Source organism: Hordeum vulgare, chromosome 6H (genome assembly GCF_904849725.1).
Source record: "Hordeum vulgare subsp. vulgare chromosome 6H, MorexV3_pseudomolecules_assembly, whole genome shotgun sequence".
NCBI classification, from domain to species: domain Eukaryota; kingdom Viridiplantae; phylum Streptophyta; class Magnoliopsida; order Poales; family Poaceae; genus Hordeum; species Hordeum vulgare.
The window spans coordinates 539,815,712-539,828,698 of record NC_058523.1 but is presented as its reverse complement, the minus strand read 5'-3'; the positions used below and the strand labels follow the sequence as shown (position 1 = coordinate 539,828,698).

Here is a 12,987-nt window from a genome sequence, read left to right as displayed (position 1 = left end):
GGCCGGAGTTCCGTACGGGTTACTCTCAGATAGGCGATAAACCTGGACTAGGTACTAGTGTGGTTAACGGTCGTGGCCGACTCCCTCGCTGGGCTTCCGCTTGAAGGTTACCAAGGTGCATGACGTGTACATGGCGATAAGTGGCGAGAGCGTGTGTGTCGAAGTACACCCCTGTAGGGTTATGATCTATTCGAATAGCCGCGTCCGCGGATATGGACTACTTGGAGACATATGTTGTTCATAGATAACTTCAATGGCTACTCATAAAATTATCAAGATAAGCGTGAGTGTCGTGGACGGCATTTCCGTATGGAGACGGGATGATTCCACGATGGTGTATTGTTGTGGTGTTAGTGGACTCGTGTGCGAGAAATCAAGTTGTCAAAATAATTTAAAAATGCAAGTTGTTTAGCCACGAGTCAAATGCTGGCTTTCCGCATGACACCCCACAATACCTTCTTGATACTTTGCATGAGTAGATAGTTATCCTAAAGTCTTGCTGAGTACCTTCGTACTCATGTTTGCTTAATAAATGTTGCAGATGTTGCTAATGACCCTAATGGAGGGTTCTTCGTAGACATCAACGACGACGAGTAGCTGGTGTCCCAACTACGATCTGGCCCTACATTGGGTCTGTAGTATAGTCAGGCCATGTGCCTCCTAGTTGTACTGTCTGTACTCAGACAGTTTAAACTCTTCCGCTGGCTTGTAACTGAGTGACTGCTATTATGGGTCGTGAGACCCTTAATGTGTAATATTATGTGTGTGGCTCTTCCGAGCCTCTTAAATAAAGCTTGTATGTTTATGGTTATTATGTGATGCCATCGATGTATCTATTCATATCGGTATGCCATGCATACGTGTGTCGTATTTGATATGTATGGGGTTCGATTACCTAGTCGTGAACTTTAGTAGCACTCCTTACAAGGAAATGCCCCTTTGTGATCCAACGAGCCTTGGTAGTTCGCTACTGCTCCGGACACATTGGTTGACCGACATGTGTCCTTCTTAGCTGCTATGTCTGTCCCCTTTGGGGAAATGTCACGCGATGTAATGGAGTCCTTGTAGCTTGCTACGACTCGTCTACAATCACTGGTGACCGACACCTGCTTTGTTGGGTCATATATGCCTGTCCTTGTGCGGTACTGCCACTTTGGTTTGTGACTAGACTTGTCGATCCGGGTTCTTTGACATTGGAATGCTAGCGACACTATTGCATACGTGAGTCAAAAGACGCAAACGGTCCCGGCTAAGGTAAGGTTGCAGCCGTGGAGTTAACCGTGCGTAAGACCGCAAAGAGATGCGATGTGTTACAGGCTGGATTGCTATGACTTAGGATCGGGGTCCCGATATTATTTGAACTCCATACTTTTTGTGTGTTCAAAATGCACCATTCAAAGGAACATCACAAAATTTCAACAATTTCTGACTTCATTTGGTATATTTCGTGGTTTTACTTATTTTTTTTGAGCTAGTTGACCCTGAAATTGAAAAGCACTACAAATGAACTCTGAAAATGTTGAAAGTTGGCATGCTATCATCATTTCACCCACATAGCATGTGCTAAAAAGTTGAGAGGGCTACGACAAAAACTGGATGGAGTTCGTGTACAAAACGGACAATCTCTCTCGAAGTAGCAGCGTTTCGAACGAGAACTCATCTCCTACAAAGGGATTTCATTTTTTGAACTTATTTGAACTCCATACTTTTTGTGTGTTCAAAATGCGCAATTCTAAGGCACATCACAAAATTTCAACAATTTCTAACTTCATTTGGTATATTTCGTGCATTTACTTATTTTTTTTTAGCTAGTTGACCCTGAAATTGAAAAGCACTACAAATGAACTCGGAAAATGTTGAAAGTTGGCATGCTATCATCAATTCACCCACATCGCATGTGTTAAAAAGTTGAGAGGGATACGACAAAAATTGCATGCAGTTCTACAAAACGGACAATCTCTCTCGAAGTAGCACCGTTTCGAACGACAACTCATCTCTTACAAAGGGATTTCATTTTTTTGAACTTATTTGAACTCCATACTTTTTGTGTGTTCAAAACGCACCATTCTAAGGCATATCACAAAATTTTAACAATTTCTGACTTCATTTGGTATATTTCGTGCATTTACTTATTTATTTGAGCTAGTTGACCCTGAAATTGAAAAGCACTACAAATGAACTCTGAAAATGTTGAAAGTTGGCATGCTATCATAATTTCACCCACAAAGCATGTGTTAAAAAGTTTAGAGGGGAACGACAAAAACAGCATGCAGTTCGTGTACAAAATGGACAATCTCTCTCGAAGTAGCAGCGTTTCGAACGAGAACTCATCTCTTACAAAGGGATTTCATTTTTTTGAACTTATTTTAACTCCATACTTTTTGTTTGTTCAAAATGCACCATTCTAAGGCACATCACAAAATTTCAACAATTTCTGACTTCATTTGGTATATTTCGTGCATTTACTTATTTTTTTTAGCTAGTTGACCCTGAAATTGAAAAGCACTACAAATGAACTCTGAAAATGTTGAAAGTTGGCATGCTATCATCATTTCACCCACATAGCATGTGTTAAAAAGTTTATAGGGCTACGACAAAAACTGCATGGAGTTCATGTATAAAACGGACAATCTCTCTCGAAGTAGCAGCGTTTCGAACGAGAACTCATCTCTTACAAAGGGATTTCATTTTTTTGAACTTATTTGAACTCCATACTTTTTGTGTGTTCAAAACGCACCATTCAAAGGAACATCACAAAATTTCAACAATTTCTGACTTCATTTGGTATATTTCGTGGTTTTACTTATTTTTTTCGAGCTAGTTGACCCTGAAATTGAAAAGCACTACAAATGAACTCTGAAAATGTTGAAAGTTGGCATGCTATCATCATTTCACCCACATAGCATGTGTTAAAAAGTTGAGAGGGCTACGACAAAAACTGCATGCAGTTCGTGTACAAAACGGACAATCTCTCTCGAAGTAAGAGCGTTTCTAACGAGAACTCATCTCTTATACAGGGATTACATTTTTTTGAACTTATTTAAACTCCATTATTTTTGTATGTTCAAAATGCACCATTCTAAGGCACATCACAAAATTTCAACAATTTCTGACTTCATTTGGTATATTTCGTGCATTTACTTGTTTTTTTTTGAGCTAGTTGACCCTGAAATTGAAAATCACGACAAATGAACTCTGAAAATGTTGAAAGTTGGCATGTTATCATCATTTCACCCACATAGCATGTGTTAAAAATTTGAGAGGGCAACGACAAAAACTGCATGCAGTTCGTGTACAAAACGGACAATCTCTCTCGAAGTAGCAGCATTTCGAACGAGAACTCATCTCTTACAAAGGGATTTCATTTTTTTGAACTTATTTGAACTCCATAGTTTTTGTGTGTTCAAAATGCACCATTCTAAGGCACATCACAAAATCTCAACAATTTCTGACTTCATTTGGTATATTTCGTGCATTTACTTATTTTTTTTAGCTAGTTAACCCTGAAATAGCAAAGCACTACAAATGAACTCTGAAAATGTTGAAAGTTGGCATGCTATCATCATTTCACCCATATAGCATGTGTTAAAAAGTTGAGAGGGTTACGACAAAAACTGGATGCAGTTCGTGTACAAAACGGACAATCTCTCTCGAAGTAGCAGTGTTTCGAACGAGAACTCGTCTCTTACAAAGGGATTTCATTTTTTTGAACTTATTTGAACTCCATACTTTTTGTGTGTTCAAAACGCACCATTCTAAGGCATATCACAAAATTTCAACAATTTCTGACTTCATTTGGTATATTTCGTGCATTTACTTATTTATTTGAGCTAGTTGACCCTGAAATTGAAAAGCACTACAAATGAACTCTGAAAATGTTGAAAGTTGGCATGCTATCATAATTTCACCCACAAAGCATGTGTTAAAAAGTTGAGAGGGGAACGACAAAAACAGCATGTAGTTCGTGTACAAAATGGACAATCTCTCTCGAAGTAGCAGCGTTTCGAACGAGAACTCATCTCTTACAAAGGGATTTCATTTTTTTGAACTTATTTTAACTCCATACTTTTTGTTTGTTCAAAATGCACCATTCTAAGGCACATCACAAAATTTCAACAATTTCTGACTTCATTTGGTATATTTCGTGCATTTACTTATTTTTTTGAGCTAGTTGACCCTGAAATTGAAAAGCACTACAAATGAACTCTGAAAATGTTGAAAGTTGGCATGCTATCATCATTTCACCCACATAGCATGTGTTAAAAAGTTTATAGGGCTACGACAAAAACTGCATGGAGTTCATGTACAAAACGGACAATCTCTCTCGAAGTAGCAGCGTTTCGAACGAGAACTCATCTCTTACAAAGGGATTTCATTTTTTTGAACTTATTTGAACTCCATACTTTTTGTGTGTTCAAAATGCACCATTCAAAGGAACATCACAAAATTTCAACAATTTCTGACTTCATTTGGTATATTTCGTGGTTTTACTTATTTTTTTCGAGCTAGTTGACCCTGAAATTGAAAAGCACTACAAATGAACTCTGAAAATGTTGAAAGTTGGCATGCTATCATAATTTCACCCACATAGCATGTGTTAAAAAGTTGAGAGGGCTACGACAAAAACTGCATGCAGTTCGTGTACAAAACGGACAATCTCTCTCGAAGTAAGAGCGTTTCTAACGAGAACTCATCTCTTATAAAGGGATTACATTTTTTTGAACTTATTTAAACTCCATTATTTTTGTATGTTCAAAATGCACCATTCTAAGGCACATCACAAAATTTCAACAATTTCTGACTTCATTTGGTATATTTCGTGCATTTACTTGTTTTTTTTTGAGGTAGTTGACCCTGAAATTGAAAATCACGACAAATGAACTCTGAAAATGTTGAAAGTTGGCATGCTATCATCATTTCACCCACATAGCATGTGTTAAAAAGTCGAGAGGGTTATGACAAAAACTGGATGCAGTTCGTGTACAAAACGGACAATCTCTCTCGAAGTAGCAGTGTTTCGAACGAGAACTCATCTCTTACAAAGGGATTTCATTTTTTTGAACTTATTTGAACTCCATAGTTTTTGTGTGTTCAAAATGCACCATTCTAAGGCACATCACAAAATCTCAACAATTTCTGACTTCATTTGGTATATTTCGTGCATTTACTTATTTTTTTTGAGCTAGTTAACCCTGAAATAGAAAAGCACTACAAATGAACTCTGAAAATGTTGAAAGTTGGCATGCTATCATCATTTCACCCACATAGCATGTGTTAAAAAGTTGAGAGGGTTACGACAAAAACTGGATGCAGTTCGTGTACAAAACGGACAATCTCTCCCGAAGTAGCAGTGTTTCGAACGAGAACTCGTCTCTTACAAAGGGATTTCATTTTTTTGAACTTATTTGAACTCCATACTTTTTGTGTGTTCAAAACGCACCATTCTAAGGCATATCACAAAATTTCAACAATTTCTGACTTCATTTGGTATATTTCGTGCATTTACTTATTTATTTGAGCTAGTTGACCCTGAAATTGAAAAGCACTACAAATGAACTCTGAAAATGTTGAAAGTTGGCATGCTATCATAATTTCACCCACAAAGCATGTGTTAAAAAGTTGAGAGGGGAACGACAAAAACAGCATGCAGTTCGTGTACAAAATGGACAATCTCTCTCGAAGTAGCAGCGTTTCGAACGAGAACTCATCTCTTACAAAGGGATTTCATTTTTTTGAACTTATTTTAACTCCATACTTTTTGTTTGTTCAAAATGCACCATTCTAAGGCACATCACAAAATTTCAACAATTTCTGACTTCATTTGGTATATTTCGTGCATTTACTTATTTTTTTGAGCTAGTTGACCCTGAAATTGAAAAGCACTACAAATGAACTCTGAAAATGTGGAAAGTTGGCATGCTATCATCATTTCACCCACATAGCATGTGTTAAAAAGTTTATAGGGCTACGACAAAAACTGCATGGAGTTCATGTACAAAACGGACAATCTCTCTCGAAGTAGCAGCGTTTCGAACGAGAACTCATCTCTTACAAAGGGATTTCATTTTTTTGAACTTATTTGAACTCCATACTTTTTGTGTGTTCAAAATGCACCATTCAAAGGAACATCACAAAATTTCAACAATTTCTGACTTCATTTGGTATATTTCGTGGTTTTACTTATTTTTTTTGAGCTAGTTGACCCTGAAATTGAAAAGCACTACAAATGAACTCTCAAAATGTTGAAAGTTGGCATGCTATCATCATTTCACCCACTTAGCATGTGTTAAAAAGTTGAGAGGGCTACGACAAAAACTGCATGCAGTTCGTGTACAAAACGGACAATCTCTCTCGAAGTAAGAGCGTTTCTAACGAGAACTCATCTCTTACAAAGGGATTACATTTTTTTGAACTTATTTAAACTCAATTATTTTTGTGTGTTCAAAATGCACCATTCTAAGGCACATCACAAAATTTCAACAATTTCTGACTTCATTTGGTATATTTCGTGCATTTACTTGTTTTTTTTGAGCTAGTTGACCCTGAAATTCAAAATCACGACAAATGAACTCTGAAAATGTTGAAAGTTGGCATGTTATCATCATTTCACCCATATAGCATGTGTTAAAAAGTTGAGAGGGCAACGACAAAAACTGCATGCAGTTCGTGTACAAAACGGACAATCTCTCTCGAAGTAGCAGCATTTCGAACGAGAACTCATCTCTTACAAAGGGATTTCATTTTTTTGAACTTATTTGAACTCCATAGTTTTTGTGTGTTCAAAATGCACCATTCTAAGGCACATCACAAATTCTCAACAATTTCTGACTTCATTTGGTATATTTCGTGCATTTACTTATTTTTTTTGAGCTAGTTAACCCTGAAATAGAAAAGCACTACAAATGAACTCTGAAAATGTTGAAAGTTGGCATGCTATCATCATTTCACCCACATAGCATGTGTTAAAAAGTCGAGAGGGTTATGACAAAAACTGGATGCAGTTCGTGTACAAAACGGACAATCTCTCTCGAAGTAGCAGTGTTTCGAACGAGAACTCGTCTCTTACAAAGGGATTTCATTTTTTTGAACTTATTTGAACTCCATACTTTTTGTGTGTTCAAAATGCACCATTCTAAGGCACATCACAAAATTTCAACAATTTCTGACTTCATTTGGTATATTTCGTGCATTTACTTTTTTTTGAGCTAGTTGACCCTGAAATTGAAAAGCACTACAAATGAACTCTGAAAATGTTGAAAGTTGGCATGCTATCATCATTTCCACATAGCATGTGTTAAAAAGTTGAGAGGGCTATGACAAAACCTGCATGTAGTTCGTGTACAAAACGGACAATCTCTCTCGAAGTAGCAGGGTTTCGAAGAAGGAGAAGCGACCCCCACAACAAAAGTGGTTCCGCGGCACGCCACGTGGTTCCGCTGCACGCCACGTGGTTCCGCTGCACGCCACGTGGGACTAATGGTGTTTCATTTTTAAATGACTGTTTTAATCAAAAACATATCTGTTACAAAAGGGATTTCATTTTTTGAACTTATTGTATATATATGTGGTCGAAATGCATGATACCATGAAGTTAGAAAGGGCTAAACCATTCAAAAGTAGCAAATTAAGTTAGAAAGGGCTAAACCATTCAAATTTGGAAACTATAATGGCACAAATAGAAACTAGACATATATAAATTGGTCCAAGAAGTACATGATACTAGTCCAAACAGTACATAATAATAGCTACCATAGATATATATACAAGTCTTCGACGTTCAGAATAATACTCGACTGAATCATCTAAATCAGAATGTCCACCTTCCTCGAGGTGACGCTGGCCATAGTGGACGACTCGAATCTTGCGGTACAACTCGTATGAAACGTATGCATCTTTTGCTGCATACTCAATGTTCATATCATCAAGTGGGCCCTTCTCCCAAAGTTTGTGCTGAGACTTTGGGAAACTGGTCTTCATATCAGCATATGAATCATCGATCAAGGCAACTGCCATATGAGCCATTGAAGTCCTGTCATGTCGAAGCCTGAATATCGTTTGGAGATCAACGAGGCAACCAGCTGGTATCTCAATACCGAAGCTGTGCCTCATCTTCAGCTTGTCGTTCCTTATGTCAACGGAAGCAAAAGTGATGCCGCTGCGAAGGAAGTCCATGAGTTCTGGACAATGCTTGTCACTCCTGCAACAGAAACAAATTAAAATGGAACAAATGTTACATACTGCTGCAATAAGGAAACATGTTTCACTACAACTAAAGAGAAAATTATCTTTAGGATTCAAATATAACATATGCAATGGAACCTAGAGAGATCACTATAGCTATCCAATGGAACCTAGAGAGATCACTAGCTATATGCAATTTTCATGACTATGACATATCATATTGCTATCCAATGGAACCTAGAGAGATCACTAGGTATATTCAATTTTCATAACCTTGGATCAAAGAACACCGCATAAAATTGTATCACTACAACTATGATTTCAATGGAACATATTGAACCAATCAGATTTTTCAGATTGTGGAACACTATTCCAATCAGATTGTGTTCCCTTCAACTAATCAAAATTGTTTCACTACAACTATTTGAAGCGAACCAACTATGATTCCAATGGAACATATTAAACACTAGTTGATTCTAATATGATTTTTCAGATTATGGAACACTATTCCAATCAGATTGTGTTCCCCTTCAACTAATCAAAATTGTTTCACTACAACTATTTGAAGGGAACCAACTATGATTCCAATGGAACATATTAAACACTAGTTGATTCTAATACGATTTTTCAGATTATGGAACACTATTCCAATTAGATTGTGCTCCCCTTCAACTAATCAAAAAAATTTCACTACAACTATTTGAAGGGAACCAACTATGATTGAAACAAATAAACTTACAATGTCATTATCTTGGATCAAAGAAAGCCTCAAAACTTACCTCGCCCATTGGAAGATCAAGACATGGTGTTTGAAACATAGTTGGATGACGGCAACACCGCGTTGATCGGCCGTGTACTCCAGATCAAGCCCCAAGAACTTCTCATGATCCACTGCGTTGTCAAACCATCGTTCCTTCAACTGTTGAAGAAAAAACGGCACCTCCCTGCTCAGGTTCGTGTACACGACATGGAGCTTGGTTGTGCCATGTGCGAGCACCTCATGCAAGCTAGTTGTCATGGTGGAAGAAGAGAAGGGAAGAAGAGAGGAGAAGAACAGAGAGGGAGAGCGAGAGAGAAGAAGAAACAAAGAAATGGTGACTGTACGCTTCGGTTCGTGCTTTTCATCGCCCGAAACGACGCGGGATGCAAGCCATTTGGGTCTTTAGTCCCGGGTTGAGCCACCAACCGGGACTAAAGAGGTATACCAACGGTCGCCACCACTACGGCAGGCCACGTGTTAGTCCTTTAGTCCCGGGTTGAGCCACCAACCGGGACTAAAGGGGGATACGAACGGTTGCCACCACCACTGCCCACCGCGTAGCCCTTTAGTCCCGGTTTGGGACACGAACCCGGACTAAAGGCTCCTTACGGGCCGGGACTAAAGCCTCGAGGGAGGCATTGAGAATTGGGGCGACGTGGCCGGGCCTTTAGTCCCGGCCCAGAGGCAGGCCAGGACTAAATGGTCCCAGCCAAAGGCCCGTTTTCCACTAGTGAATGTCATACAAGTTATGAGCTGTAGCTAAAGTTTGTCAAATAAAAGATGATTCTTGTGAATTATGATTAAATTGTTGATCACTAAATTCTTCGGTATTTTGTTTAAAAGTTGATCACACGGATACCGACTAGATTGTATGTTGTTGCAAATCACTGCAAGAACTACTACTCCCTCCGTCCCAAAATAAGTGACTCAAAAATGACTCGGTTTTATACTAACTTTAGTACAAAGTTAAGTCACTTTTGAGTCACTTATTTTGGGACGGAGGTAGTACATTTCTAGTAACCAAAACAATGAGGTTAAAGTATCCGATAAAACTCCTCAACATATTATCTCTGTATTTATTATCATAATTAAACGTATAATTTTGTGTACTCTAGCCCATGGCATAGTAGTTGCAAGGAGGTTGTTCATGCGAGAACAATAGTTGTTCAACGTTATGAACAAAAGACCATACTTCTATTATGTATAGGATGTGTGTTATGAATATTTATGATAAAACTGGACATCAATAACACTAACGTTAAATGTCATAAGACTAAAAGAATACCACATATGTGTGGCACTGTATTTAGTCACATTAGGCATAACCGCACAGAGAAATTCCATAGTGATGGATTCTGAATTATCTGACACTTGCAATGATCATCGAAATAGTGAAGTAAACTCAAATACCGCTCATAGGCCATAACGAACTAGCAACAAAATTGGAGACATACATATTGATATGGGTACTCCAATAAGTAGCCTCCGAATGCCCACACGGATTGCTTCATTACCAATCTAATTAAAGTGGCGTTTGATGACAAGATACTTTTTTGAAATCTTTATTACCATAGTTTGGAATTTGGAAGGAGCGAAATAATTTCACTCTTGAGGTCACTTGTTGCAGCTTGTAGAGTAGTACATCACTAGCAAAAACAACTAGTCAACTGGGCAATTGTTTCAGAAAACTGCCTCGTCTATGCCTCCGCCTCGGCCTCGGCCCCGACGACCTTAGACCGCCGGCCTGCTGCACCTCCGCCGCCCCTCCGCCGCCGGCCTGCGCCCCGCCCACGGCCGTGCCGCCCCTGCTCACGGCCCCGCCGGCCTGCTCGCCATGCTCCGCCGTCGGGGTTGCTCCGCAACTGAGCCTGCAACATTTCTGCAACGGGTCGTTGTTTCTGTAACTCATCCGTTGTTTCAGGAGTTGCGTAAATTATTTTCTGTAACGTGACTGTTGTTTCAGGAATTTTTTTGCAACACGATACTATTATTTCTGCAACTCGACCTCTGATTCAGGAACTATTGGATACGGGGCGTAGATCGGACGGCTGCACCGATACATCCAACGTCCGTTGAGGTGGTGACCGGTGGACGAGTAGGAGCTGCAAAAAAATAATCTTATACGACCCTGGTCCTAACGACCCGAACGTGAGACCCACTCCAGCTCCTGACACCTGGATGAACGAATCTTTTCTTTGTTCTCTTGTGCCTATCAATGCAATGATACACATTTTGCGTATTCCTGAAAAAAAAGGCAATCCCGTTTACCAAATCCACAGTCCGTCGGCCGTCATGGTAACTCTTCCTGCTTGCTCTATCACGGAAGCAAGGATGAACGGAAAAGGTGGTCTGAAGATAGCTCCAACGGAGGAGAGCACAACGTACGGACAGCTATGATGTTTGCATGTGGCAAGCTGTTTCCATGTAATTAAGTCACAAAAGGTAATTGATTCTCAAATTTTTATCCAGAAACATATTAATCATCCATTATATTTAGCTGGCTCCAGGAGAACGAACCTTCAACTCGTTCAACCACGAAAAGGTAAATTTCTAGATGCAAAAAGTAGCATGAAACCAAAGGCCCTCACAGTAGATCTCCCAACAGGCCAACACACGAGACAAAAGTTCATGAGGCCCTAACAGCAATCAAGCAACTATCGGGCATTTAGCAGTCCAAGGATGCCTCACAAAACACGATTGTGACACAAAATAATAGGTGTAACTTCAGATTTATGACGAATCGAACAACAGAGATCAAGGAAACAACCTTGAGAAGACATCAATAGAATAACAATATTCAATAACAACATTACAATTAAAAACAAGACTTGGCTCATACAGCATGATGAATACATCGACGCACATAAACAAAAAATACAACACTTTCAGGAAATTAACTGGATGACTAATCAGAACCACACCCGAAGTACTAAAGAAAATCCAAGATCAGATCAATCGCACGATAGCTGGCCATTCCCAGCGGCTAGAAATCCTCATCCCTCCCAGCTTACATTGAAGGGAAATGACTCAAACTGAACACCAGATCGGAGGACTGCATCTACATCATCATATCACCGCCGGAGAAGCCGGCGCCGTCGTGGCTGGCGTTGCCACCGTACACCTGGGTACCGACGTCCCCTCCGGAGCTCACCATGTTAAGATAGCCGTCCTGATGCTGCGGTGACGCCAGATAGTACGACGGAGACCCCATGTCCATGCTGCCGGTGCTGATGCATGGAGCTGGCGGCGGCGCCTGGACTTGGATTTTTGCCATGCGTTCGCCGAGGCTCTTGAGAAGCTCTTCCACCTTCCAACCAACGCGGGCGAGCTCCTCAACGCTGAGGTCAACGAGGCCTGGGTGGTTGCCGTGCATGATGTTGTAAAGGAGGTACCTGATCTCGCTGTCCTGGCACTCGCGGCGAGCCTTGTCGACCTTGTCGTGGAGCTTGGCGATACGCTTGGTGAGGAAGGCCTCCTGGTCCATCGTCTTCTTGCAACGCCCTAGGTCCGGCATGCTCTTGTATTCATTCAGTATAACCACCGCCTTATCGTGGGAAGGGAACACCTTAGGCTCCGCCTCGCCCTCGCCGTACACCACCACGCAGGTCTTGACGCCACACATGGTGGCGAGCTCAGCTGCCTTCTTCATCAGCCCATTGAGACGCTTCCTGAAACTAGCGCGCCGGGTCGAGTTGTTGTGGATGTAGTTGAGGGTCACCTTCTTCCAAGGGGTAAAACTAGCCAAGAAAAGGAAGGTTGGTGGTTTAGGCAGGGAGGAGGGGTGGATTTATAGTGGATGAATCAACCAAGGATTAATTACATGATATGGTGACAAATTTGAAGAATATTGCATAAGATTTACTGCCTTAATTGTGTTCATATGTAATTTTGGCACCCATTTAACTTTCCTTTTTATTACAATCTAAATTTGGTCTTCATTTAAACCTTCTAAATTTACACGCGTGCGACCGTTGGCCTCTTGAATCGTGCGAGTGCCACAAATTGTACGTGCACAAATGATTTCTAGGCGACGTCACGTTCGCTCT

At 40.2% G+C, this 12,987-nt stretch overlaps 1 protein-coding gene across 1 annotated transcript; it reads right to left on the bottom strand.

The window, feature by feature from the left end:
* Nucleotides 1-11,542: 11,542 nt before the first annotated feature.
* LOC123403826 (agamous-like MADS-box protein AGL80) lies at nucleotides 11,543-12,672 on the bottom strand. Its single transcript, XM_045097743.1, has one exon. It carries the CDS (start codon nucleotides 12,588-12,590, stop codon nucleotides 12,000-12,002), a length of 591 nt encoding a protein of 196 aa, XP_044953678.1. The 5' UTR covers nucleotides 12,591-12,672; the 3' UTR covers nucleotides 11,543-11,999.
* Nucleotides 12,673-12,987: the final 315 nt, after the last annotated feature.